The 25,125-nt window shown below is 40.3% G+C and overlaps 1 protein-coding gene across 3 annotated transcripts in view; it reads left to right on the plus strand.

The window, feature by feature from the left end:
* Nucleotides 1-25,125, plus strand: part of PIP5K1B (phosphatidylinositol-4-phosphate 5-kinase type 1 beta) — a 113,002-nt gene that overhangs the window by 28,616 nt on the left and 59,261 nt on the right. For 2 of the 3 annotated variants that reach the window (XM_064502798.1, XM_064502799.1), the window contains 3 exons: nucleotides 8,362-8,443; nucleotides 10,680-10,748; nucleotides 23,863-23,993. In XM_064502798.1, the coding sequence (XP_064358868.1) occupies nucleotides 10,680-10,748; nucleotides 23,863-23,993 (200 nt within the window). In that variant the 5' untranslated portion in view covers nucleotides 8,362-8,443. Of the gene's footprint in view, nucleotides 1-8,361; nucleotides 8,444-10,487; nucleotides 10,584-10,679; nucleotides 10,749-23,862; nucleotides 23,994-25,125 lie in introns of all 3 variants that reach the window. The other variant, XM_064502800.1, reaches the window with a different exon arrangement.

Raw genomic sequence — 25,125 nt, forward strand, 5'->3', positions numbered from 1 at the left:
TGTGTGTGCTGTCTTTCCAAGAATTTGTAAACTTTGCTTCTTCTAATGAAAAATCAGCTTTATTTCCATTGTAGAAAGCAAATATCCATCTGGAAAAAAGTCACAGCACTTATTTTCAAAATAAAGGATGTGATTTTTTTTGTGTACATACAGAAAATAATATGCAGCTGTAACCTGTGATATTACTGTGGCTGTTTCTGTGGCTTGCATATTAGTTGTAGGTTAGTCTGTTTCACATCAGAGAGCAGCCTAAAGCACTAATGGCACTTCCTCAAAGGGGACAGAACTTTTGTAAGTATTTGTAAACTTGGATGGAGGTGATATTTGCTGATGTTCTTTTATCTTTTATGTGCTTTCCCTTTTTGAAGGCTAAAAAGAATAGATGATCTGGTACTTCTTGCTGTAAATCCAAGCATTAAAATGTAAACATTTATAGTTCTAAAGTATACATTACTCCCTCTGATGAATTAATTCTCAATTTCAGTTTGCAAACTAAGAAAGAACTGGTCCCCCTCTTACTGCCTTTTTTAGTTTTCATTCAAATACTGTACTGCCTCCCTGAGAATAGGGATCTTTGAAGGAATCAAACTGCATCTGAAACGTAGCACTGTGCTAAGGTTATTTACTGAGAACCTAAAAGATCTGGCAAGACACAGAAACTAGAATGAGGTTTTTATGCTAAGTAAGTGGCAGTGACATGAACAGCTGATGTGGTTTAGAGGAGGTGAACAGTCTGAATGGCAGCTTCACGATGCCTGTGCTTGTGTCTTCGTTTGTGTAGTTCAGAAGTAGCCTTAGTGCTGTCCTGTCATTACTATGAACATAAGACTATCAAGGAAAAAAAAAAGCTCTTTTCCATTTTGTTTCAGACTTGAATTTCATTACTCTTAGTATCCTATTTGCAGTTTGTGTGTCCTTCTAACTTCTGAAGCAAAATAAAAAAAGTAAATAGAAAGATTAGCAGGCTAATAGGACCTTGAAACTGGCCAAAATGAGCTGGACTGTAGGGATGTCTTAGGAATAATTCATTTTTTGCTGGGCACAACAAGCTATGCAGTTTCTTATCTGCACTTTTTTAACTCGGTGAAGTTGTTCCGTCTGAAATTGTATCCTAATGTTAATTACTGAAAACTGGAAAAGGCTGGTCTTGCAAATAGAACAACCTCCATAATTCTCCCACAGATTTCACCCAGCAAGTTTGACTTTCAGTCACACTTTCAACCTCCATAATCAGCTTGGGAAAAAGGGGGGGCGGAAAAAGGAGGCGGGGGAGTTTGCCAAGATAACAGGCCTAACCACTCTTTACAATTCATACAACATATTTTCACTGCCAAGTTTTTAGCAGGATAAATCGGTGGTACCTCCTATGCAGTAAAAAGCTTTTACTGATGGTGTCTGGAAAGAGGCAGTGCTTCTGGAGGACTTCATCCGGCGCTTCTGGAAGCGTCGAAGCTACGGCAGTTGACCTTCGAGGTTGTAGTGGACTAACCGTTGTGGAGGAATCTCAACAAACCAACCGTCGTTGAGGAAGTTGTTGAGTTTTAAGATTCTCAGACTGAAGCTCTGAAACTGGAAATTTATGGAAGGGGCAAAAAAAAGTTTTTTCCGGAACTTCTAATGGTGGTCCTGTCCATCGCAGTATGTAAGCGTTTACTTAATTCTCAGGATATGTTGGCCTAAAGTGTAGGTTTTACTCTTCAAGTATATCAGGCATGTGGATGTATGGGCATGTTTGACATTAGATGGCTACATGCTTTCTGCTGTCAAAAATTGAATCCATTTCACAAACTAGCGTCTGATACACATACAGTTCAGATTTTTTTTTTTTAAGTATATTTTCATATGATTGAGAGGCCAACTAAATTACTTCAGTTTTTACTTAAGGTCTATATGACTATCCTGATACGAGGTTTTCTAGAGTGGGGATTAGTTCACGATGATGGAGAAAGCTGTAGGATGTTTCTTGTATTGCCTTCTTTCTTGCTCTGTGCGCTACGCCAAATTATATTTCCTTTTGCTTGTTTACAGCTGCTTAGTGGCGCACTGCCTAGTATCGCTCGCTGGTTCTTGTGCACTCTGAATCTGTTCGGCCACCTCACAACAGAGTCAATTAAATCTTTCAGATCATAGTCAGCAGTGTTCAAGCATAGTGAAATACTCTGTAAAGAAGTAAAAATGCAATTTCTGTCTCGGAATGCTAATAGTTTTGACAAGTTCTAACAATTTAGGTCACACTCTTTCCTTTATGTTAGAAATTCAGCTACCTTCTGAGTTTTATTTAATTAATGCAAAAAAACCCTCTGAGGTCCCTTCTTCAGTTCCTGTTTCCAGGGACACCCAGAGGTATGCTGATATTTTTAACTTGGATTTCCTATGGAAACAAGATGTATGCAGGCAAGTTTTGTGTGTGTTAGAGGATGGTTTTTGTGTCTGGAGTCTCTTCCTTTGCAAATAATCTTCTAAATAATCCTACTATTCAAATTTTCCTGGAGAAGGAAAAGGAAATCTTTTGACCAATGTCAATGAAATTTGACAGTCGTCTAGGATTCCAACAAATTTAATGGAAAAAATAGGCGAGTAGAGATGACCTCTAATTGGGAAAACTGTTACCAATGGTAATTCTGTATTAGGTGGCAGAGAGCCCACATGAGAGGGAGATTATAAATGCATCATATGTGAGAAAAGTTTGTTCAGTGCCTAAGAAGATGTGAGCTCTAACCTCCATTGCCCTAAAACCCAAATAGGCAGGAAAGCTAGCTTCAATAGCACCTTTGGTCTTGGAGCTACTCTTTTATACTTTGTGGCATGAGAATATGGTCATCCTATTAGTCATTTCTTTGAAAATCCTTTTTGTCCAGGAACTGTTATCTCTTTAATCTTCCATGTTGTGACAATGATTCTTAGTGGATGTCTATCACTGTAGCAGAGGTAATAAATTAAAAAGCCGCTGGAAGTTGCATCTCTTAAGCATGTCATCTGATTGATGCACCTTACCTTGGGAGAGTTTGGTAAAGGAGGAGAAATTAAGGGTAAAAAAGATTTGAAAGGGGGAAATGTGATATGCGGCACAGTGTCTAGCTGGAGCCCTGTAGATAGCGGTGTCCCCCAGGGGTCAATACTGGGTCCAGTATTGTTCAACTTAGTCATCAGCGACCTGAATGAAGGGACCGAGTGCACCTTCAGCAAGTTTGGTGGTGCTACAAAACTGGGAGGTGTGGCTGATACACCGGAGGGCTGTGCTGCCATTCAGAGGGACCTGGACAGGCTGGAGAGAGGGGCAGAGAGGAACCTCATGAAGTTCAGCAAAGGGAAGTGCAGAGTCCTGCACCTGGGGAGAAACAACCCCAGGCACCAGCACAGGCTGGGGGCTGACCTGCTGGAGAGCAGCTCTGCAGAGAAGGACCTGGGGGTGCTGGTGGACAACAAGGTGACCATGAGCCACCAATGTGCCCTTGTGGCCAAGAAGGCCAGTGGTATCCTGGGTTGCATTAGGCAGAGCGTTGCCAGCAGGTTGAGGGAGGTGATCCTCTGCCTCTACTCAGCCCTGGAGAGGCCGCGCCTGGAGTACTGTGTCCAGTTCTGCACTGCCCAGAGAGATGTGGCCCTATTGGAGCGAGTCCAGTGGAAGGCTACGAAGATGATGAAGGGACTGAAGCATCTCTCCTATCACGACAGGCTGCGAGAGCTGGGCCTGTTTAGCCTGGAGAAGAGAAGGTTGAGTGTGGGGGGGAATCTTATCAATGTATACAAATATCTGAAGGGAGGGTGTAAAGAGGATGGGGCCAGACCCTTTTCAGTGGTGCCCAGCGACAGGACGAGAGGCAACAAGCACAAACTGAAACACAGGAAGGTCCATCTGAACATGAGGAAAAACTTCTTTACTGTGAGTGTGACAGAGCACTGGAACAGGTTGCCCAGAGAGGCTGTGGAGAATATCTCCTTCTCTGGAGATATTCAAAACCCACCTGGATGCAGTCCTGTGCAACATGCTGCATGTGGCCATGTCTGAGCAGGGGGTTTGGACTGGATGATCTCCAGAGGTCCCTTCCAACCTCAACCATTCTGTGATTACATGATATGAGGAAGCAGGAGTGTAATGTGATGCTATTCACCCTGTTTGCTTGGGGAGGTGAGGAGGACAATAGAATCCAATGAATGCTTTCAGGGTGGGAGTGATTATTTGAGCTAAGTATTTAGAAAGAATGTTTCTCATTATTGAATAAGTGTTGCTGGATTTCTTCCGTTGTGGAGCATTTTTTGTTTGGAAGTTTCTTGTCTTTCTACATCCCAGCATAACAAAGATTTCCAGTTTTACATTGGAGCTGAAGTCTGGCAGTTCAACATGCTCTCTCAAGAGACTTGGTGGAAGTGTATCACTATATAGATCTGAAAGTCTTTATAGTGAATTGAGGAACTGACTTTCACAACTGCTACCACAGGAAAAAGCATGACTGAGCAAATTTTATTAGTAAAAGTGAATTTTGCAACAAATGATTTTCACAGTTGTCTTAAAAGATGCTGCTTTAAAGTCACAGTAACAGAGGAATGACAAAGCCTACCAGAGAGTTTAGTTGTGACAGTGATGACTCTTTTGAATGGAAGACATTACAAATTCTTCTTTGTAATTAGAAGCACTGTTTGTGATATTTTTGCAAGTAGTTCTGACAAGCCACCTTTGTCAAGAATACAGTCTTTGGTTGAAAACTTCCAGCTGTTTAGGGCAGATACTAGTATGATCATCTCCATTTGTGTCTGGTGTTAACTTAGAAAGTTTGATATGAATTTAATATGAAATTATATATGCTTTTCCAAGGATGCAGCTGCTCCATTTCTGGTATTTTTGTATCTTCCTGGAGAGAGAGAGAGAGCTTTATGAGTGGCTATCCCTAATAAATATGTTACCTGAAATGCACAACAGTGTGAGAACCAGATTTCAAGATTAATTCCAAAATTTTATATGCCATCTTAATGCATTCATTAGAAAAATCTTCCTAGTGTTTCTTGAAAACCCAGTTGTGTCTGTTTCAGACTCTTAAGCATGCAAAATCTGTCTGCACCAAACAGTCTATGGGTATTTACATCTTACCAGACATAAAGAAGCATAATTATTTCTCGCATTCTCCTTTACCTCTCCCTATGCTCACCAGGAAATTTAAAGGGTAATTTTATTTTGCTTTTTGTTTATTTTTTACTTGTCATATTTAAAGTGATAGATGAAAAGATAGGAATACCTTTTCACTCAAATGAGGTTTCCCTTTCTTAGTGAGTATACTGGTGCAGAAAACTGTTAGTGGTACACCTGAGATGATGCCTCTCACAAAAGCTAGGAGAAAAACGCACATCTTAACTATTAGCCAGGACATGGTAGCAATTGTTGTGAGAAACTACCTTTAGAAAATTTGGGATGTGATTCATAAACACACACACAAAATACACTGCTTTTTAAAAAAACAATTTACGTTAAAAGTGATCAGAAGATGCTGAGAAATGTGTTCTTCAAATGGAAGAAAGAAAGCCAAACTAATTTTTGGTTGGCTGAATTTGCAGGTGAGGCCTGTAAAAATGTAATTTTAGTGTTTGTCATGGATGTCTACTTTTGTTGAAGTTGGTGGGAATTCTGATGATCACAGGAAATTGAGCTAAAAGACCATTGAAGTAATAGTAATAGTTTCTGTTCCTGTAAGTTGTAACTTATAAATTAAGGTTGTGTAAAAACAGGTAATTACTTGTAAGCTGGCAATATGAATGCCTTCTACTTTCAGTAAAAGATGAATTTCTGAAGTGTAAGAAATATGCCATTACAAATTCAAGGGAAAAAGAGAGGCTGGATAGGAAGCTCACATTTGCTCGTTGTCATGGTAAATGTCATATTCATTTTGTTCCCAAAAGTCCAGCTGTGTGGTGGGTAAAGCAGACTTGCAGCTTGAGTGATGTGGGATTCGACACCTCCAGTGAGAAACTAAATCATAATACACACATTTTCTTTTAAAGTAGTTGTAGATTTGTTTTAATCTGCACTTAAGACAGTGTACACTGACACTTGGAGTTCCAGGCTTTAGACTGGTGCCTCAGGAACTAAAGGTCACACTAGTTTTGGCTGCAGATCAGACGCAGCACCAGGTTGCCAATTCTCTGAGAGGATTCTGGAAAAATGTTCTTTATATTTTTACTGCATTTCAATGTTTTTCTTTATTATCACCGGCTTGGATCTGTCCCAGAGAAGCTAAATAAGAGGTCTTTTTAGCCCAGTCTTTCATTGAATGCCTACAGTATTTTGAAAATGTTTTCCGCCCCCAGCTCCCAATCTCGCTTTGTCGTGAGTCTGTCCCTTGTCAGACACCTGCAGACATCCAGTGCTGTAGTTTAGGTGGTTTGCCTGCATTGTAATAAATAAATAGTTGCAGCTTACCCTGGAAATAGGTTCCAAGTCTGTAAGTTCTGACTTACCTTTGCACTATAAACCTTTACAGCACAGAAACAGTAGCTCTTAATACTCATGCTGTAAAGCACGTGAGGAGGCACGCTCTACTACTTCGGTGTCTGCCAAGTAGAGGGAGAATACACCAAGTTATACTTCCTAGTTAAATTATCTGCGCGGAATATGGGCAGGTTGTCAAAGTGAAGGTCTTGAAAGATGTTTAACACAGCAGTGGTTAAGTTAGTGCTGAGTATGCTGTTTCTCAAAAGGCTGTGAACTGAAACCGTTCCGTTCCTAGATGCCTCTAGGAGTGAAATAAACTGGCTCGTATAGGAGGAGTTTACCTTCCTCATGGTGCGTTAATTTGTGTAGCCAGTTGTTGCTGCAGTTGGGATCTCATTCTCTTCCGCATGTTGGCAACATTACAGGGGCATATTTTCACATGAATGAAGTGTTCTTAAATAGTTTATATAGGGATAAACAGGCTTTTCTTCCACATCTGACATTGATGTTTCTTCAGCTAACATGTTACTGAAAGGAGGTTTCTATTATGCCTTCATATTCAGCCTCTGCTGAGTATGACCATATCTTAGGAGGTTTGGGGAGTAGCAGAAAATATTACTGTATCTAGGTTGTTTTGGGAGAGGGCAGGGGGAGGAAGGGGATGATTCGGGTTTTTTTGGAAAAGCTTTCCCAAGGGGTCAGTCTAATTAAGCAGTCTGTACTACTGGTGATTAAATTCAAATATAGATCCCTTTTTTCTTAAAAGAAAAAAAAAAAAAAAAAAGTGGTTTTAACCAGACTGCCTGATGGCTGAGTTCTTGTACTGATAGTTACAAACCTGGGTTACTGTTAACTAGCAATACAAAATGTGTGAATACAGATAAGTCAAATAAGTTGTAGTCAGTTTTAATTTTTTTTGTTAACTGAGTCATTGTATTTAGTAGGAGCTTGAAGTGCAGGATGATGGAAATACATATCCAAGTAATGGAATTATTAATTAAGATATATTAATTGCTTGAAGGCTACGATGAAGAGTGTAGCTAGCAGAGGTAGGGGAAATACTGTTTTGAAGTGTTCTATAAAAAGACTTCTGACTGGTGTTATGGATACTTTTCTGATTACTGGAAAATTAAACTCAGTGAAGGAAGCATTTTTTTAAATCAATTTTTAGTTGGGTACAAAATGCCATTTTTACTGATTAAAAGACAAATGAGGTCTGTTTTCTTCCAATGTAGCTGAGAAATGAAATGGAAGACTAGCTGTATCGGTATAGCTTAAAGATGATGTGGAAGATGGGGAGAAGAGCTGATTCCCAAGAGCTATAAAATAATATCTGTACATTTAATATTCTCTGTCATATGTTTAGTCAACCTGTTTTAATTAGTTAATTCCTCACCTTAAGAACATCACTCGCAAAAATTACTGTATAGAAACTACTGTTACAGACTTCCAAAATGAGTTTGTTATCTAAAACTAATCAGTGCTCAGTCCTCCAGCTGCTCACTTCTGTTGCTCATCTCTTACTTGGATGGAAGTAGAAATATGGGCTGTTCCAAGTGAGTGGGGATTATAATAAGTTTTAGTATTTTTTAACTCTCCGTAGAAGAGCACATGTAATCGCATGATACTGCAGGGCATGTATGTCTATTGCTCTGTATAAATATTGTATGGTAGGGTGGTTAGTGCCACAGTAGTGAAATATCCAGGGCAAAGGCAAATTAGATTGTGCTGATTTTATCCTGTATAACACTGCTCATTTCTAAGTATGTTAAAAGACCTGCTAGTAACCAAGATATTTGAGAAGGCTCTTGAACAGCATTGCTTCTACCTGGATTGTTGCCTCCTTGGGCCAAGAAATATTATTAAAAGGAATTCTAAAGCTATTCTGTGAGATATAAATCTATGATGGTATAATGATAACAGGCTTTTTTTTTAAATAGGTCCTGGAAAATATTAACAGCATCAATGAATGGGCTGACCATAGCTCTCGGCTCCAGATGACTTGCCCTGTAGTTCAGAAGGGTACGTATACTTCCATTGTGAAACTGTTGGCAAAATCTAGTGTGATTTTTAGAACACATCCTTGTGGGTATTTTTAACCTTGACAGCCACTCTCAAGAGTGTCTGACCCAAGTGATCTCTAATTTAGTGATCTTTTCTTGATCTATTGTTGCTTCACAGCAATGATAAGATGTAATGTCAAATATCTTCTTGCAGCTTTGAGGATACAGTGCATTAAGGAAGCAAAAGGCTTTGTGCTGCTGAAAATCTGGCTCATAAGCACAAGTCTTATGCTTTTGCACAGTGCATTAAGGAAGCAAAAGGCTTTGTGCTGCTGAAAATCTGGCTCATAAGCACAAGTCTTATGCTTTTGCCCATCACTGCACCTTAAATCTCATCTCACAGGATCTGTGGGGGAGCAGGTTTTCCACTGCCATGTGTAGGTCTGTCTGCATACTAGCACAGGAAGCAGCAGCAGAGGGTCATGTTGAGGAGGTACTGTCCTTTTAGTCTGCTTGGAAAAGTCCCTCCCAAACTCATCCTCATGAGTGCTGGTGCTGCACTGCATACATGTGAGGTGCTGACACAGTGGTTCAGGAGAAGAGGATAGAGGGTAACTTGCATCTCATGTATTTGATTTTTTTTAAAAAAGGTGTTTGAAGAAATGCTGCCTTGGAAAAGCAGAATTTCAGAGACTGCATGACTGTGGTCAACTTAATGTTTTCATGGAAACTGTAAAGTGACCATACTATATGAACAATAAAGGAAAACATATTTTTTTGGAGAAGGACTGCATCGTTGACATAACTTAAAAGAAAAAAAGGACATAGAAAACAAAATTTCACTGAGTTCCAGTAAATATTGCATCTAGTCGGTTTACCAAACTTTATCTTTCTTGTATAGCAGTTTGTCTAGGAGCTCCTGTTTTTGCTTGCCACTTTACACCATCTAATAAAAAGACATTGCACTTCCCTAAAGAGTTCGCAGGTCAAGTAATTTAGAAGCTAAGAAAAGTTCTTTAAAACATGGTTTAAATATGAACAGTGGCAGAGGGTGGTTTGAAAGTCAATGAAGTACCCATAAAGAAAAGGTGTGAGAAATGACAACTTGACCTTTAACTTGTTACTGCGGGTCTTTGCATAAAGTTTTCCTTTAATAATCCAAAAGTGTGTTGGCAGAATAGTAATCAAATTCACTAATGGAGCTAGCAGGGCAGATGTTGCATGCGCTGCGAATGGCCCAGCGCAGTGACTGCTAGTTGGTGGCAGAGGAATGTGCTGATGGCAGCAACAGTGGCCACCCCTGACCCTGCCTCCGTGAAGGAGTTGGGGAGACAGAGGCAGACCTAGCACTTGGGCTGCTGCTCCTGGCAGCTGATAACCCGCTGATGGGGGAGGCAGTGTTTGCTGCGTCTCAGGGTGGGTCTAGGAGGTTTAGGTGGTGATGGCAGCAGGGCTGGGAGAGATCAGATGATCCAGCAGTGTGCACAGCTGGATGGCGAGGAGGTACCTTGGAGCATCAGCTCCTGGGGAAGGGAGGCTTTACGATGGGGGAGGGCCAAACAGTAGATGTCAGATGCAGGATCAGTGCTCATAGCGAAAGTCTCTACCTTTTTGGTAAAGAAAAGGTGAAGCTGGAGGTGTGGTTCCTTCTGAATCTGTTGGTGGCCTGCACAGGGCTGGGATATTGATTGATGCTGATGGCATCAGCCAACAGAGTAAGTCTGGGCCCCAAAACTAGAGTTGAGGTGTTATATGGAAGTGGTTAAAGGTAGTAGAGCAGGAATTACCAGGAGCAAAGCATGTGTATATGCTTGAAAGTGTGTTTCTTGCTCAAAGAAACAAATGCGTAAAATATTCTAAAATATATAATGGCTTAATTAGCAATGAATTCAGTGTGTCAGATAAGTGAACTTTGGATACAGTAGGAGAATAGGACATGTCAGTGCAGCTGCAAGTAGCCCCTACAAAGAAGGAAATAGGTTACTTTAATTAAAAAAAAAAAAAAAAAAAAAAAAAAAAAAAAAAAAAGAACATCTTCAGCTCCTCTGGACATTCTTTTTTAGGTCACTCAATTAAAACAAGAAAACTAAGGATAACTTCATTGGAAAAGCATCACCATGAAGTGTGACTGATCTTGGCGACTTGCTGTCCTCTGAACTGTATGAATTTAGCAAAAAAATGGCTAATAAATTGTATATTCTGAACACTTGTTTTTCTAAAGTAAATTTGTTTGTAACCTAAGCTTGTGTTGTTAGATGTCGTCTGTTACTGAAAATGGAAATGCTTCTGCCAGAAAGCCAAATGAAGAGAAAACATATAAAAAGGTAAGTAAGAGCTGTAAACTTTTCTCTGCCTCTTTTTCCCTTCACATTGCATAATTGAAAGGTACTGTAAGTGAAATGTACTTCAGAACTGACTAAATACTGAAATGAACAAAAGATATGCCATGATTCAGTCAAAAGTATTTTATTCCTACTGTGAAATCATAAGACATTTCTGCAGGGCTGACTAGTTGAAAGCTAGTTCAATACAACCTCTTTAAAATATGCACCCTTGCTACATTGTGGGAAATGCTTTGCTCCTAGCAACAGAGATATCTCTGGGCATAAACTCATCAGTGTCATTCTGACACAGTTGTCAGAAATCTAGCACAGTAAGTTCTCAGATGCTTTGCATGTTTATATCATGTTTCTGAACTACAAACTTACCCTATACCCTCCTCCATACTTTGTCAAAGGTGCACTCTGTGTGTGTGTGTGTGTGTGTGTGTGTGTGCGCGTGTGTGTGCTTTTTTTAGTTTTTTTTTCTTTAAGAAATGTTTAATAGGTAACATTTAATGTAGTAGCAGATTTTCCAGGAGCAGCATTATTTAGGTTCACCTAGCAGTGGAGATGCCACCAGGGATATACATGCATGCACGTACATGCACACACATACATACACACACACACACACACACCATCTCACAGAAGAGGTGGGGGTTTTTTTTGTAATAATACAAGATGCAGCAGAGAGATCCACATGCTCCTGTGGTATATAATAGGTTAAGGTTTTTCATTTCTGAGTGTTGTCTACAGCACTGCTAGCGAAGTCAAGGAGAATAATAAACTATAACTTTTTCCACCCCTTTTGTTGAGAGCCATGTTGTCAGCTTCTGGGTTGCTTTAAAGCTACAGCTGCTTTTCTCAGAAGTGACTTTAAAATACTGAAGTCAAAATTGTTCTTGAAATATGGTACTAGAAAGGAACGAAGCTCAGTGTCTGGGGTAGACAGGCATACAGTTTTATATTGCTAAACCAGAAAGACAAATCCAGGTAGACCCTCCCCAGATGAGCTTCCATTCCTCTGGTCACCCTATGTGCCCTTCTCTGTTCCTGTGCTACTCTTAAATTCACAATATTCCAGAGGAAGCCTTGTAAAGACGTCTTACTGTGGCAGCGATTCTCCTGTATCGTTACTGGAAATATGTCTCTGACCAAGCCTAGCAATCCCAGCCACATCACACTGGGAGGTCAGTCAGCTTATGATGACCTCCAAATTCTGTGCTTTCCCCTGAGCTTCCAATTTTCCGTACTTGCATCTTATGTTAATGAATTTAATTCCTTTTCATATCCTCAAGTGTTCTCTGAGATCCTGTGTAGGAGAAGCCCCACAGCGCAGTGTTACCAGCAAATTTTGTCATTAAGCTCCTGCTTTTTCTGCCAATGTTGTTAATTAAAAAAAAAAAAAAAAATTCATCAAGTTTAGCCCCGTGATATATCCATGAAGAACTTTACTGGCAGCATGCCTTTGCCTGATGCTTTCCATTTTAACAAGGTATCTCCTTTGAAGCCAAGCACCTTACATACCTTGCGGTTTTTGTTCTTCCAGGCCCTCTCTAGATTTCCCAGGCCACATTGTTTCACATTTTTTACTGAAGTCCAGACAAGCTAGCTGTATTTGTCCAGAAAGCTGGTCATGAGGCTAACCTTTCATGATCTGTGTTTAACAGAGGCATTTTGTACCATTTCCATTTAATTCTAGGTTTTGGCAACTTTCCCTACAAGATGTTGCTTACTTAAAGTCTTGTTCGTACTTAAGATCAGACCCATCTGTCTGTCTCTTGCTGCTCACAATCACTTTTCTTCCCTGTTTGACACAGGTATTGCATTTACATTTCTCCAGTCCTGTGTTATTGTACTTCGGTGTTTTGGCTGGGAAATACTTGCAGCTCTGTCCCGTGACTTCCTGTGTCACTTCCTTGAGAAGCCCGGCGTGCGGAAGAGCTTGCTTCCTCAGCTGATGCTTGTTCAGCTCCTGGGACAGTTACTGTTCCCATCCCACCATGCCCTTGATGCCAGTGGAAACGCTTAGGCAAGGTACTCGGTAGTTCAGGAGCCGATCTGTACTTGCTAACCCACCCTCATTGCTCAGAGGGCTCACTTCCCCTTCTTTGTTTTTATTTATGCGTAATAAAGATGAGGACACTTGTGCTGTTCATCTTAAAACATGCAAAGGGCAGTATCTTAGCTTGACTTGTACCAGTTCTGGCTTTGTCTCTGCTCTGCTTTGACCCCTGATGTGCAGCCCAAGGGCAGTGACATACCGTTTGCTGTCAAGATGGGACGGAGTGAGCTCATGAAGGAGTGTGTGACATGGCACCTGTGACAGCGGTATATATATCTTGGGGACCTGCAATATTTCTGCCAGTCCTGTGTTGCTCTGAAGAGGTGCGCTGGCTGGTCTGGTAGCCAAAGAAATTGCGTCACGAGGCGTGGGTTCAACAGGGCAATACTGTACCCGGAGGCAGAGTGAGTCATTAGCGCGTTCTTCAGAAACACACACACTGGAAATCTTTTGTAACTTCATATTTTATGTGGATGATGCAAGGGATGTCTCGTGTTAATACGAGGAGATAATCTTCCTGAAATATCCTGACAGTTTCAGTCTCTCTTCTAGAGCAGAGAGCTTAGCAAAGGCAGAGTGTATGCCATCCTCCCCTCTCCCCTTGTGGGATCTGCTGGCCACGTGGTGGGACTCGGTAACAGTGACCCTGTCACGAGCAAGGCTGTAACTCCGTGTTAAGAGTGGCACCCCTAGGCTGCGTGGTTTGGTCTTAACTTTAAAATCCTTTTTTGGGGCTCTTTCTCGTCTCGCAGAGCAGATGCCCCAAAGTGCCTCTTTAGCCTCTTTGTCTCAGCAACTGCAAAGGGGCTTGCCGATTACAAATCTGAAGTGACTTTGTGACAAAAGTTACCCGATATTCAGATGCATGCTGGAATGTCTATAATGCCAAAGCTAAAATTAAATTTTTAGGGTAAGTAATGCACTGGTACTGCCTTGCTGAAGGGTTACGTTTTCCTCATGCCTGAGGAAAAAATACCAAGGCATTCCTCAAACTCTGATTTAAAAAACAAAATAATAGCTTGTGTCTCAAATAATTTTGCATTTTGCTTGCTTATATGTTGTGTCCAGTCATCTCCCATAGTGACATGCAGAGGTTGTGTTTGTGCAGCATTAGTACATACAAAAGGGCAAAGTGATGCATGGAAAATACATCTGTTTGTGATGTAAAATCCAACGACCCATAAGACAAAATGAAGAGGTATAAATGTCTTGGCTTCCAAAGCATTTTCTATTTGCCAGATCTGGTGAGAAATAAGCCTACTAATCAGTATATGTTAAACAATATGCTGTAGTTGCTTGATCTGAAAATGTAAATATCCCTTAATAAGAACTGTGAACAGTAAGGAAACCTGGAGGAAAATTAGAGAAGATAACTGCAAATAATTGATACTTTTGTTTAGATCTATTTTACGTAAGCATGAAAAATAGGTATTTTATCCTGGAGATAAAGGTGGTTTTATGCAGTGTAAATGAAACTGCTTACCTTAGTGCAATACAATCTGTCCCATTGATACAGAGATGAATAATGGCTTACTAAAACCCATTTTCATCAGAGAACAAATGATTTCTAATGGCTCATTGAGGAAAAACATTCTTCTGCTGGGGTATGCAGAAAAACTTCACATTCTTTTTCTCTTGGATCACTTGCCTTTCTCATTTCTAAAGACTGTGAAGCAGATGCTGTAGGTATAGTTTTGAGCAGCAGCTGAGCTGACACGGTTGAGGTGGAAGGGAGTAGGCTATGCAGCTGCAGTTGCAGCAGTTGAGTGCCATGTTGCTAGATGCAGCAGCTGGGGGATGAGGGGGAGACAAAGACCCCTTAATCCGCTCCCTTTTCTGTTGTTTCCTCCTCAATTTGTAATTCTGCACTTTGCATTCTGTTTGCACTGCCAGGGTGTGCACCACTGAGGGTGATATTCTCACATAGTGCACCTCATCTCTGAAGACTGGTTAGCGGGGATAAATTAGTTTGTAGCTCAGTGTCAAGAGAAGGCACTTGAATCCTTCACTGCCGAAAATGGGTGCTCCTCAAAATGTGGTTTCCTTTGAAATGTCCTTTCTGTGTGTATGCATCGATGTACTTTGGCCTGCTGTAATTCTTTATGGCATAGCTTGGCCTTGACAGAGCTTGCAGAGGGATCACTTGTCCATGCATCCTGCAGGAAAAGGAATTTTGTTTATAATGGAAAAGTTTCATTTTGGACCCATGGTATCTTTGCTGTGCATTACCAGTATGTTCCAGACAAGCACTGAATTTATGTAGATAAGTAGTTAGAAAAGAGCTTTTCTCCATGAGATTATCTCAGACTTCATCCAGGCTAAGACTTCCTGGAATAATAAGTATTCTGTAGGCCTATCAGTTATGTTCCTGGGACTCTTAAATTCTTCAAATATTTTCTTTATGGTTTTGTTTAGCTCTGCTAAAACAAAGGTAGGTAACATCTTAATTCATTGAATCAGTTTTTCTTCAATTTTTTACAACATTCATGTTTTGGTCCACTTTCATGGCAGAGGAAAATCAGACTTGCCAGTTGCATGGATGTGAACACTTGGGAGCTCCAAGAGTATGTCTTGGATCGCCAGAAGCTTGTGAGAGGCCTTATGCAAGCTTTACTAGAACATCCTCAGATACTGTACACTTTCTAAAATGCGTAACTAAACCAAGGCAGTGGCACAGTTTCTGTATTGAATCATTTTTATCAATTTGAGCTGTAATATTTTTGATTTTTTTTTCCTGCCACTGCAATCTGACACAAATGTTCTGCTAGCTTTTAATTGTATGATATTACTTAGTCAAGATGTCCATGAGAGATGATGGGACACAACTTTCTGTGACACTTTTTGCTTTAGAAAACCACAGCTTTTCCTTGAACATCTTCACTCTAAAATGGTCTTATTTAAAGTGGGTCTATAGCGCTCTTCAGTGTGGTCCTTCACTACAAGCATTTTAGTCTCTAAGACCCCTGCTGGTTTTTGTCAGCACCTGTAAATTTCATGAAGTTTCTGAGCTTCCAAAGAGTGTAGATACCATCTGAAAAATTTGAATCACTCTACTCAAAGAATTTGGCTAATGGAACAAGAACTTCATAGATATTTGTGCAATGCAGCTTTTAAGGTACAGGACTCAAATAACTTTGAGGTCAGAGATCTGAAATTTTGCAAACTGTGGCCAGCTCTTTGAGTTTTGTGGTGTCCCCCCCCCCCCCCCCCCCCCCGAGAGAGAAATTGAGGGGACAAAGAGAAGCTCTGGATACTTCCTCCATTTGATGCTTGAAATTCTAAGCAAAGGACCTCGGCAACACAATGCAGTCACCAGACTATAACTCCTCTTGAATATCTATCACAATCTTGTCACTCAAATCTGGAGGATACAATAGCCACTTCTTTTAATTTCCTCCTAATATTTTTGCAACCTTTGTTTGTGAAAATCATAATAGTTGCACCTGACTCTGATTAGCACATGTGGCTTTTGCATTGTGATGTCCCCAGACCACATGGTAACCCCTAATTCTGCTTCCTGGTAAACCAGATTTCAGGAGGATCCTGGCAATTAATACTGGGATGGTGGCAAGACTGTGGCCCAGATAGGCCTGTTGGACCACATTAAGTGTGTAGAAGAAAATCACACCAGAAAACAAAGCAGGTATACATAGTGGTTGTGTTGTGGAAATCTGCTGCTAGATTATCAGAATCTTTGCTGGTAGGTTAAAGGCTGCCACGTACATATACAACTAGACTGTGTCTCTTTGTTGCGTAGCCTGCGGTTCTTCTGCTTAGCATACTACAGGTGCATTACATAACCTACTCAAAATTGCATATCATAAGTGTGCATCGCTTTGCCCAGGAGCAAATGGAATTTACCTGAATAAGGGAAATCAGCTACCTGCTGTTAAACTTATGAGTAGTACTGCTATGTCACTGTTTGCACTAGCTTATGCCCTATGTCTGATGTCTGCAGGTAGGGTACTTACTCTCACAGACGTTGAAATTTCCCTGTAGGAGTTTGTGCTCCACTGGGACCTGCTTTCGGTGGCAGACTTTGAGTGCTTTGTACTTCTGCAAAGACACTGAAATGAGTGGTTGTTATGGCTTTGCTTGGAGCAACGGATACTGCCAAACATACAGGAATCAAATTATTTTTCAGAGAGCGCCAAAAACCAAAGCATATCAAAACAAACCAAAGCCAGAAAAGCATACAATCTACTATTTATGTTCTAATAGAAGTGCTGTTGATATGTGTAATAGCACAGCCAACACTGTAGAGCAGCATGTAATGCTGCATTAGCTTGTGTTCAAGGATGACTCCAGGATGCAGTGAAAAGGAGTAGGCCAAGAACATGGTGTAGGCCTGTATAACGCATAGCTTTCTGCAAGAGGAGACATACCCTGGATGTTTCTGCTGACCTTTAACCTCTGCTGACTCTCCACCTCTGCTGCTCACCCTTACTTTTCTCAATCTGTGGCACTTCCCCTAATTATAATACCCTGTGGGAATAGGTACTTGTCTATCTGCTGTTTCTGAGTAACAGCTTGCCTTATTATATCAAAAATGTTGGGATAGCCTTTTCGTCTGGAGGTCACAGCTGCTACTTGTGAAGCAGACTAGCAGCACTGAGGGACTTGTTCTGTGGGAAGAAGGAGCAACTTAGAAATAGACATTCATCCCTCCGCGTCCAGATCTAGAGGCGAGAGTGGCGGGCCGAAGTCGAGCCCCACAGAGCCTGGCCTGCAGCAGCGGGCGAGTGACTGGTGGGGAGAGGCACTGTGAAGTGCAGGAGTACTGCAGCTGGAGTGACCCACAGATACCAGTCGTGGAGGAACAGTAGGACTGGTTCAGCTGCTGGGGTTTTCTAGTAGCTCTGTTTTTATCTCCCTGTCCATATTACTTGCTATAAAAGGAAACTACTTGCTCAAACATGTCAGCGGCCGAGAGCATGCTGAGGTGGGGAAGCCACCTCCAGAAACTTCAGTTAAAGGAATTGCAGGTGTTGCTGTCTGCTCTGTCTGTGCCTGTTAGCACCACTCAGAGCTCTAGAGCAAAAAAAAGAACTAGGAATAACTGCACATACATCATGCATATAACTAACTGCTTACTGCTCAAAGAGAGCTCCCTTTAAGTATAGCTTGAAGAGGAAATACTGCTTTTGAGCAGGCACTCTCCTCAGGCGGTTTGGCTTAAGGGTTTACAAAACTTATAGAGGCTTAGTTTCTTTTCAGGAGTCTGGAAAAGATAAACTGTGTTTGCATAGGAGTGGTAGTGTGTGTGGATTCCTGGTACTTACGATAACCGGTATAACTGAAGAACAAATGCTTGCTTGTAGTAGAAAATTCCTAGGACAGGAATGTGACTCAAATCAATTCTAATCCATGTGACTTGAATCATTTTTGATTAAATGAACCCCTGTGGATTTCACTTTTTTAAATTCACTGCCTGTAGGAAGGATGCTGTATACAAGATATTTACACTGGTCCCTTTCTCAAGTGTCATTGTGTTATGGTTATGCTGATGATCTCAAAAAGCACGTGCATGAAATTTTTAAAGTCTGTACCATGTGTCTTAACTTAAATCATGAGTCACGAAAAGTCTTTCTGCAGGCATTCTTCCCATACCGCCAACCTCAGGTTGGGGTAATACAATTTAGCAGAAGCTCTTCACACTGCTCACTGTGGTTTCAGGTTATCCGAACAGATTTACAGTCATCTTTGTACAAATGCATTTATATAGTTAATGTTAAAGAGTCATAGTTTGTTCAAGCTCTGGGCTCTGAACACTGAAGGGAGGAGCGATCACTTCTATCAGCCAGACTTTTCCACTGACTGAGGAAGATGAGTATTACCTGGTATTTTGTCAGGTAAGGGTGCTGTGAAGCAGATAACCAGGTCACTGATCAAGCGAGACCAAGCAGCAGCACGGGCTGGTGCGTGAGGTGAGAGCAGTCCTCCCCACAGACCGCGGTAGAGACAAGTGAACTAACTGCAGCTACTTGGCAGTAAGCGCGGCTGCCGTACAGCGTACATCAGGGGCAGTTTCTCCTCAGATGCCGTCTGCTCCCCGTCTCTTACAGAGGGCTATGATAATAAGCAGTCCCTACCATTTCGTTAGGCTGATTTCCGACCCGGACTGTTTTACTGATGTTTGTTTGTATGACAGTAGTTCAGAGGGTGGAAGAAAGCAAATATTATCTAGACTTCACAGACTGATAATGAAGTGGAGTTTCTGAGGCAAAGAGGCTTTTTTTTAACCTTCATTGCTTTATAGCACACACTATAAGCCAGGTGTCTACTGGAAGAGTTACTATCTTTGCCCCAGCAAGTTTATAAGCTAAGTTTCACTTACAGTAAAATGAGTGATAAACAGGGAGGACAGATAAACAAGGGCAAAGTTTACACCCATGCAGTCAGGTACCTAGTTTCAGCCGTGTGTTCTGTAGGGTGGCCGCCTTTAAGGAAGGCGAGAAGGTAGAGCTGGATTTTCCAGGAGGTGCTTGTGGGCAGTACATAAAGCCTTAGCAAAGAATAGTTGAGAGAAAAAAAAGAGTAGGAAAATAACTTTGTGAATGATAGTAGAGGGAGCTTCTATAGAGTGTATAAATAGAACTAAATGAAGCCTATGTCCAACACTGTTTCTCTTAGTTTATGGTTTGCTTCTTTGTTCTAAAGGAATTGTTTTCTATCAGTCTCATAAAAATATGGGAAACATGCAAGAAAACTTATTGAAACAATAAACCTATTTGCCATATCTCAAGTATTTGTGTACTATGTGCCCAGAACCAATCTCTTACCGTCAAATCAATGCTTAGTTAGGTTTGCCAGCCATTTAGATGAGAGCAGTCATGGCCTTCACACTGTAATGGAAATAATTATTTGGCAACGTAATGTACTTTCTGGTAACTATAGTAACTACCTTTTGTCATCCCTGTTTTTTTCCACTTTTGTTAAGGACAGTGCTTTTGACAACCCTTTTGCTAAGTTCCAATCCTTTCTATAACCCTGTTGCTAACTTGCACAGTTGTTAAATAGCCTCATCTCAATTGGATTTGTTAGCTCGATGCGAACTGCCTTAACATGTATTATGAGTCTGCTAAACACCTTTGTCATATAAATATGTGAAAATAAAAAAAATTGAGTTTTACAGAACTAGCCTGAAATAGAATGTCTGAAGGCAACATAGTGTTAAAGTCTTACTTATTACATTCATGGGATCATGTGCAAACTTAAATCCTTTCAAATCATGTATTAAGTTCTCAGTTATTTTGTTACTGTGACATAGGTTGCAAGTCAGCTAGTTACAGGATTTCAGCTTGGAGTGAGATAGAGAAAACAGAAAAATCATCTGCAGAGAGCAGGACAGCAAGACAGATATCTGACTAGAATCAAAAATTTGGGCATGATAGAAGTATAGTAACTTAAAAGTAATGGATTACAATGAAGGAATTTTATAGTTTGAGGGGAAAATAACAAAGGGATCACAGTATATCCTACTGTTATCACTGTTTTTACAATTTGCTAATCTGTTTGCTGGAACACTTTATTCCCAGCACACATCTTCGTGAAATGCAGCTCTTGTGCCTATGCTGATTAAATGGGCCGCTACTTGTAGGTGGAAGTCCCTACTGGCTTTGAAATATTAGCACCTAAGGAAAATAAATGGAGGAGGTTAGGGCAGAATTGTGGAAATGGGCAGTGCCTTGGTGCTTGTAGCTGCAGAAACTGTAATTTACATTATAGTTACAGATTCGTGCTTTTCTTCTCAGTAGCTACGTAAGGTACAAGTTTAACCTGGTTTGAGGGATAGGTGGAAGTCTTACTTTCCTCTTCTGAAGTAACTTCTGTTGAAAACCCAGAGTGGGGAGAAAATATACCTGATTGTGGTTGTGGCTTGGAGGGTAAATCCAGGAGTCCCTCTGTCAAATCAAGAATGTATGTGGCCACATGACACAGCACTGATCTGGCATAAATTCATTGTCCTTTGAGCTATATTCAGAAAACGACTATACATGAGGTTAGAACAAGTAGGCTTTTCACCAGTTCGGATTTCTCTTGTCTTCCTGCAGCCAGTAAAAGGACAACCATAAACCCAACAAAATTTGTTTTATGTTGTGAGGCTGCAGTTTTTGCAGTCGGTTGGTGTGCAGGTATTGCTGCTCTTGTGGATTAGGGAATCAGCCCAGCTGAACGCTCTCAGCTGTATCAGCTCTGTGATGGGTCTGGCAGGCCGTGTGTGTGCTATTGCTGGGACAGTGGGAAGAGTGCTGGTGCACGGCTGATCCTGGGCTGATCCACTTGGATCCACTGTATTAGAGCCACTGAAAGATGAAGACTAGTGTGAAAGCAGGCTGGCAACAGTTTTATGGGTGTCTGTCTTCATTAGCTGTACAAAACCCACCAATGCATCTGTGCAGTAAATAGTAATTCCCTAATCGGCAGAAGGAGGATAGAGCTTTTTTTCTATTGTGCCATTCTCAGGAGCAAACACAGCTGTTGTCACAATGTACACCGTGTATTAAAAATCCAGTTACGTCTGTAGTGTAAAATACATGAACTGAAGTTGTTAATCCTGCTGCTTATTCTTACCCTTTCATTTCTGAGAGCTTCAGAAGGTGTTGATACTAGGTTAAATAATCCTGGAGTCACTTTGCAGTTGTGGCTGATAGATGGGCCCAAAGCCCTTTTCTGAACCTCTGCATGAGACTAATGTGAAGAAAAATTGATTTCTGTCTCTAAAAGGGAGAAATCTTGGCACAGAAGGTTGCTCAACTTTATTGCTTGCTCTACAGCAGTAGAGTATTGAAGTGGAATTGAAAGATAAAATGGGCTTAGGTTTGAAACTAGACTTTGCTGCCTGTGCACGCAGTAGAAGAGGTGCCTGAACAAGGAAAAATGCATGGGGGGAGTGGAATTTTTCCACTAACATATGGAGATGCTGACTCCCAAGAAATATATTTTCATAGTAATAAAATGAATGAATCGAGAGCACCATTTCCCGTAAGGCTTGAGGGGCAGCTGTTTTATCATCTTCTTGGATTTTGTTCCCAATCACAAAATAATAAAACAAAAATAAAACAAAACAAGTGTTTGCACTGAGAGATTTCATGGTTTGTTTTGTTTTCATTTTAAGGCTTGTAAAAATAAAAACTTGCCATTAAAGGAATATTGGGTAACTACCCTTTGTGGGGGGATGTTAACTCAGAACAGTGATTCACAAACAGTGGATTTTGGGTCAGCAATTGCCTGCAGCATGCTGTATCTGCTAGGAGTTTGTTTTGAAAAGATGTACAGTGTCCTGAATGGTTTCATAACATTGCTTTTCTGTTAAATCCATTGCTGTAATTGCTACAAAAAATGGTGAGTGATTACTAGTGGTGATTTGCTTTTGCACTCCTGAATGAGAGTGGAAATTAACAAAATCTTGTAGGTAAAATCTGTACCAGAGAAAGCCTTACCTTCTGCCTTCCCAAGGCTGTATGTATTCTTCTGAATTTGCAGAAGTCCTACAGAAATTATGTGCCTAAAAAGTGATCCAGAGTTGTTCTCTTGGAATCACATTATCAGTTTACCTGCCACTTTCTTGCATGGCTTGTCCCCTGTCATTAATAAAAGGCAAATACTGTGTTATCTGCTGCTTTTTCAGCCCTTATCCCTCTCCCTAGCAGTGAACAAAATGGATGTCCAGCTATGAACCAGAAGCTCTATTTGTATGTGTATTGGTTTGATCAAAGTTGCATAATTACTGCTTTTGTTGGGTATTAATCATTCATGAATAGAGGCCTTTCAAGGAAAGAAAAATGTGAATCTTCTTACCACACAAGCCAAATCTTTTTAATAATCAAAGTAGCACTCTAAGAATGACTGTGTTGTTTGTTCCCACCAAATCACCTCTTCTGAACTGTTATGCAAGTGCTGCCGGTTGTGCAGTCTTAAATAATTAAGAGTCACACATCTCTTTACTCTTCTAAAAATAAGCAGTCACTATAGCATATGCTGTTCTGAGAACTAAAATAGGAGTAATTTTGTATACTTGAACCCTTCCTTATATAATTCCCAGTCACTGCTTCTGAAATATTTTTTTTTCAAGTGCACCAGTAGCTCTGACTATGGAGCTTTTGATGGCCTTCACTTCATGGAGGTAATCTCTTGTTTGTTTGGTAGGTGAGAAGTAAAATCTGAAAATAGACACCAAAATTGTATCTTCAAAGTAGTGAAAATATGCTTTACTAAGGCAATATGTTCCTTTACTGTTAGTCTCCTTTCTCCTTCCCAAGGGTCTGTTTTATTCACCAGTTCCATCTTTTCTTAAGAATTCCTTTCCTGACTAATTTCTTTCTTTGACCTAGTGCTACCATTTTTATCCAACAAGCAAGATTGTCTATTCAGCCTGAGAGTTTCAGAGATGAGCTCAATTTATGTACTTACAGCACGAGTCACAACCCTTTTTCACCCTCCAAGCCCTGTTCTTTACATTGAACTGGCTTAAGTTCTTTGCTCTGTCTACACAGGTCTTTTTTCTTCTCTTATCACTTTTGTTTCTTTCTGGACTCTTCCCAGTCAATGCACCTCTTGTTTGAAAGCAGAACTTAACAAGTATATTTGTATCCAAATATCTTTTAGATATGTATTCAAAAGATTGTGATCAATTATACCTCTGCATGCATATATCCTCTAGAATCCTCTAGAATTTCAGTGCTTTTTCCATAAGATAGTGCATGCTGTTTCAAAACTACTCAAGGGGTTTGAATGCCTAGTTAAACTGGAAATGTCTAAGTTAGAATCTTATGTCTAAATTCTGTGGGCAATTTGAAAAGTCTCAGTCTGTACAATCAGAAAGTTGATTTTTGTAGCTTTTGTTCCATCATAGTAATTCTTCAAATCATTCCGCTGAAAAGCAGTCATCTTTGTTTAGAAGTTCTCTTCAGCTCTCCAAGTCTAGGAGAGAAAAGATAACTAGGAATTGTTCTTAGGAAAGTAATTAAGAATTTAGTATGAAATGTTACTGATAAACAACAGAAATCTGTTTGTAGCAAACTGATGCTTGAATTCTTATTTTTTATGCAGACTGCATCCTCAGCTATTAAAGGTGCTATCCAGCTGGGAATAGGATACACTGTAGGAAACCTTACATCAAAACCAGACAGAGATGTCCTTATGCAAGACTTCTATGTAGTGGAAAGTGTTTTTCTACCCAGGTAAGGACAAGCCCATTCAATTTATTTTCTAGGAGAATTTCATAATGAAAGTCTAAGTGGATATTTTACATAAGGGTTTTCTCCCATTCTGACAAAATTGGATTAGACTAAACTTGTTTTAGGAGAACCTGAAAATTATTCCATCTTCATATTGTCTTTGAAAATGAAGACAGCAAGTTTGAGGCTTATTACAACTGGAAGGAAAATAATTGTGATGTTTTCATTTACTCGAGCAGCTACTACAATTGAAAGGAATCTGTGGATCTATATGTAAACAAGAATTGTCTGTAACATTCACGTGCATGATTTTATCTCTAAAAATTAGAATAATACTTACCATTTTGTTGAAGTGTTATCAAAATTTATGAAAATTCAAGTCCCTCAGCGTTAAAAGTAATATAAGAACTTATGTTTAGGCATAAAATCTTAGTCAAGATTTCAGCCTTCAACTTTTTTCAGCTCTTTCCAACTGAATACAGTTTGTGCACTGTTACTGCCTTGCATTTGGCCACCTCAGTTTGTATCACTGCCAACCTGATGTGATGGAATTTTTAATACAGTTCTCTTGATCTGAGAAATCAATGTCATACTCCTGTTTTGGGTTCAGAACCTGACATGCAATGCCATGTAACTTTCCCAAGTTGTGCCATGTGGCAGGAATGGGCAAAGAAGGTAGGGGGGAAATTTATTTTAAAAACAGAATTACTTATTCTGTTCAGTATTGACTGGGTTCTTAGAAGTTCTGAGTACCAGTAGTGCCCATCACTTTCTTAAGGGCATGCTATGTATGTGGCATTCCCTGAACCTGGGCATGTTTTCTGTCAGTATTTTGAAAGTTTGGTCCACATGCAGGTTGAGTGTTACTTCATAAACCCTTTCTAATAATTCACAATCCTTAGAAATTACTGCTACCACTAAAGCAAGAAGTTAAACTGACAATGTACAAAATGCTTGAAGGTCATGAGAACAGATCAACTTAAAATTTGCTCAATTCAGCTCCTGATTTCCTCTGATCTGAGACAGTCTTTAAGGAGAATAAAAAGTATTTCTTAAGTGAAATGTAGCTTTTACATGACATTCTGTAGTTCATAGTAATGGAGGATGTTGGTATCTTATGTTCTGGTGTTAACTA

This window comes from Dromaius novaehollandiae, chromosome Z, assembly GCF_036370855.1.
Source record: "Dromaius novaehollandiae isolate bDroNov1 chromosome Z, bDroNov1.hap1, whole genome shotgun sequence".
Taxonomy (NCBI): domain Eukaryota; kingdom Metazoa; phylum Chordata; class Aves; order Casuariiformes; family Dromaiidae; genus Dromaius; species Dromaius novaehollandiae.